Here is a 4,173-nt window from a genome sequence, read left to right on the forward strand (position 1 = left end):
ACAGTTATTAAATATACTTGAGTATGAGTATGGCAAGTATACTAAAGACCATGTAAGTTTAGTGTAGGAAGTACTAACTAAATACTTCTTGAAACTAAATTGGAACATTTTATGGTTACTATTTATACTGTAGATGGTATGTAAAAAGTACATTTTAAGTACATTGCCCTTACTTTTAGTATAAACTAAATATACTTTTGAAAAAATATATTTACATGAGCTTCTTTTTTACTAAGGGTTAAAGTAAATGATGATGTAGAGTCAGGAGTTGTTCTCCCTTTCTTGTAGTTCCTTTAGTCCTTGTCTGGATGGTGACTTAGTTTGGTGGAACAGACATTTTTACAGTAATGATGACAGCTTGACGTGAACTTAGAAAATAAATAAAGACTTGAATTAAACCAAACTCTTCCTTGGGCGGCTTTTTTCTGATGGAGGACTGTGACGTCACAGTCAAACAAGAACAGTTCACTCACTTGAATATCTTCACTCTGTAGCCAAAAAAAACAAAACAAAATGTTACTATATAAAGATTATTTTTTATTTTTCTCAGAAAGCAAACCTTCAAATGTGCAGGAATAATTGCTGTGTTATAAATTAGTGCTGATCAATTATTTCATTTGGATATATTCTGGTTGAAGTGCAGCTTCATGTTTGTGTTTTAATTTAGCATATCTCTCTCTGAGGATTATGGGTAATATGCACTGGATATCCTTTGCAGTGTCAGGAAGTCATTGACAGATGCTGCATATTTGAATAATAGAATCACAAAAATGCAGCTGGTATGTTCAGAAATGGGTAACAGAAGCACACCATCATGAAATCCCCTATTAGCAATATGCTAATGTTTTCCAACTAATTTAAAATGTTAATCTTATTATTTGCTTTAAAATGTTCACATTCACCTACATTAATAAATGCATGTAAGGGAATTGGTTATCCTTTCTTGCATTGCCTTTTTTTAATAAATATTTTACCGTACAGAAGGATATTTTTCCAGGAAACTTGAAAGCTAGGTCAAATTATATTAAAAAATAAAGACTTGTGTGTACTTTGTGTTCTCCTCTGAGCACCAGAACTTTATTTTTTTGTTGTTGTTGGTCTTAAATCCATCTCTCTACAACCATTTCCTCCTTCCACCACACATGCTCGCTCAGCTTAACCCCTTCCCTCTGTCTCACCTCCTGCTTCCAGTGAGTTTTGGCTGTTTAGCAGCAGTGTGAATATGTATGGGCGAGACGGTGGATTGTGACGGGATCTGACACTCAGGGACAAGATCAAAGCGCTCCATCTGATCCCATAAAAACAGACGCAAACCTTCCTCTCATCCTTACAAAACCCCCTCTGACTCTGCCAGCCCGGAGTCCTCCATCTGCTGCTTTCCTGCCTGTCTGTTCTCACTCGTTTTTTTTTTTTCCTGCCATCTCGGTGTGGCCGCGTCCAAGGCCCTGCCGCCTGACGCTGCGATTAGACCCCATGATAAACAATGGGCCGTCGAGCTCATAAAGCAGGAGTGTTGTGCATAATGCGTACAATAAAAGATAGCATCTCTTCACTCATCTTATTTACTTCTCCCGCCGTGTCGGGCGGTTCTGGGAAAACACAGAAAGGGAGGAAGGAAAGACGGATGCAGAAATGTTTCGACTGGCCAAAGGAGATCTTGACTGACTGGGATGATAAGAGTCGGAGGAAACGGGGCTCTTCAAAAGCACATTTGAGCTCCGAGCCGTTCTAAACTTGCTCCATCCTTCCTTGAAACTTAAAATGTCCTCTCAAGCGGTGCAGGACGACATCTATATCCCATTTGGATTCGTCTTTACACAAGATATAGATTGATACGGAAGCCAGGACACATTTTTTTTCTCTATCTCTCCTTTCCTTCTGCCCCCCCTCCATCTTTAATTCCCTCTATTCTCCTTTTTCCACTCCCTCCCTTCCAGTAAGAAAGATGTATGAGTTTGAATTATTGATTCAGACACATGCTACATGCTGCTCGGAGTCATTATTTGTTCAGGTGAGTGTCATGCTGCTCGCTATGAAACAGATACCTCGGGGATTAAGCGACACAATCAGGACTTAAAGACAGCCGCCCTCCCTAAAATAACATGGCCCTCACTGCAAGACGAATGCCTCCCGAAACCCGACTTCATTTGTTTATGACTCGCACATTAGTCATTCTGCGGCTAAATTATAGCGCCAGGGTAAAGATTAATTCAAACGCAGGCTTTTTTTTTTTTTCTCCTATTGTCTTTGTGTTCGTTGAAGCCCAATAATGCGGCAGATGAATCCGGGCCTGAACATCCTACACACTGATTCAGAGGAGGAAGCCGCTTCTGTCGGGCCGTGGGCGGGAAAGAACAGACAGATGTCCAGAGCGGGACAGAATGACATGCATATTCAGATTTTTATTTTTTTTTTGCTTAAGAGAGCACCAAACGGCAGAGCGGCGTACAGGAAACGAGAGGCTAAAGAGAGGCGAGTTGGTGAGGAGGAGGATGTTTTGTAGAGACAAGGCTTCTACACACGGGGGTAAAATGTTGTTAACTGTTCATTTAGCACTGGTTAAGTGGTAAGGGACAGTGGACAGGTGAACTCTATTCCCCCCAATGGCCCTGCAGGGTGTATGTGTGTGTGTGGAGTGTAACAGAATTTCTGTAGTCCTCTGGGCCCTGGTGCAAAGCAGAGAATAAATGGTGGAGGTGGCAGGCCAGGACAGAAAAATCAATGCCTGCTTATACAGACATGACACACCAGCAGCCAACTGCCTTCTGTGTGTGCGCGAACACAATCACAGGGGCCCCCGTGCTCTGCGGGTGTCCACGGACCCCCTCCTCATCTCTCACGGGGTGGATTTTCCTGTATTTTACATCAGCTTTAGGATCAGTAAACCGCTCTTATTTCTCATTCCACTCTTGTCCTGCAGGAAGTTCGAATGCGAGCTGTGCGACCGCTCGTTCAGTGAAAAATGGGCCTTGAACAACCACATGAAGCTGCACAGCGGGGAGAAGCCGTACAAGTGCGCCTGGCCGTTCTGCCACTACTCCTTCCTCAACCTGTCAGCCATGAAGGACCACTACAGGACACACACTGGTGAGGCACACACCGCCAATTGTTCCCTCATAAACGTGCTATCTGACAGTGCAAACTCTGCGAACGCTCGTCTAAATTCACTTGGAACAGCCCCGTTCTTTCCTCTATAGCTGCAAACTATTCCAGCAAAGAAAGTTTATATGAAGTGTGAAAATCTCACTTTAATTATGAATCTTCGCAGCTTTGGTTGGAATAAATATCTACAAGTTTTTGGCTGACGAGAGCCTCGACTTGTCCATCTGTACCCGCTTTCAACATCCAGGGAAGTCAAGTTCCTGGCAGACTTAAAGACACTTGTTAGATGGTTAAACACACCTCCTGATCCTGATAGGACTTCCATTGTTATTCGGCGCGCTAACGGCCAGTTGATCGCCAAGGAGAGGCGAAACAGCACGGGGATGTTTGTGTTTTTGTTTTCTGCCATCCTGCACATTTGGAGGGTTGAATGTTAACAAAAAAAATAGAGCAGTGTGCATCATGTCTATTTTCCCAGAAACTCCATCTGGACACCAAGTGTATTTTCCTCAAATCCAGCTGGTCCGCAAGTGTGTTGTCTTCAAATCCATCTGATGCTCGAGATAATGTTTCCTACGCCCAGGCTTGCTTCTCTGCGAGGCGAAGCGGTGGGAAAAGAGGAGAGAAATCCTTCAGAAGTTTTTCACAGATTATTTTTATTTCTCCCACCACTGATCCATAAAGGAGAGCATCGAAAAATCCTAAACTTAAACCCCAATCATAACATTCTTTATGGCACCTATAGCATGTGAGTTTAAGATTTGTTTTAAACGGACAATAGGACTTTTTTTCATGGTAAGCGGGCTGTCTTCATCTATAATTTTTAACTCTAAAACTAATACATTTATCATTTTATTTTATTTATTTTTTGGTAGCAGTTTAGATATTTTTTAAAAGTGTTCCCATTGATCTTTTAATTACAATTTTTCTGTTTCTAACCAAAAAAGAATGAAAAAAATGATTTTCTTGGACCTAGTTTCTGCAGAGCAGCAGTTCATTTGATTTTTTTGTTTTTTTTTACTTTCAGATTATAGAAACAAACAATAGAAAATGACTACACAAAAAAAGAAA

General features: G+C 41.5%; 1 protein-coding gene across 2 annotated transcripts in view; it reads left to right on the plus strand.

Moving 5' to 3' along the window:
* The window catches only part of znf407 (zinc finger protein 407), a 188,700-nt gene that overhangs the window by 106,263 nt on the left and 78,264 nt on the right, over window positions 1-4,173 (plus strand). For both annotated transcript variants that reach the window (XM_024263492.1, XM_024263494.1), the window contains exon 6: window positions 2,921-3,087. In XM_024263492.1, coding sequence (XP_024119260.1) covers window positions 2,921-3,087 — 167 coding nt within the window. The remainder of the gene's footprint in view (window positions 1-2,920; window positions 3,088-4,173) is intronic.

Source organism: Oryzias melastigma, linkage group LG16 (genome assembly GCF_002922805.2).
Source record: "Oryzias melastigma strain HK-1 linkage group LG16, ASM292280v2, whole genome shotgun sequence".
NCBI classification, from domain to species: domain Eukaryota; kingdom Metazoa; phylum Chordata; class Actinopteri; order Beloniformes; family Adrianichthyidae; genus Oryzias; species Oryzias melastigma.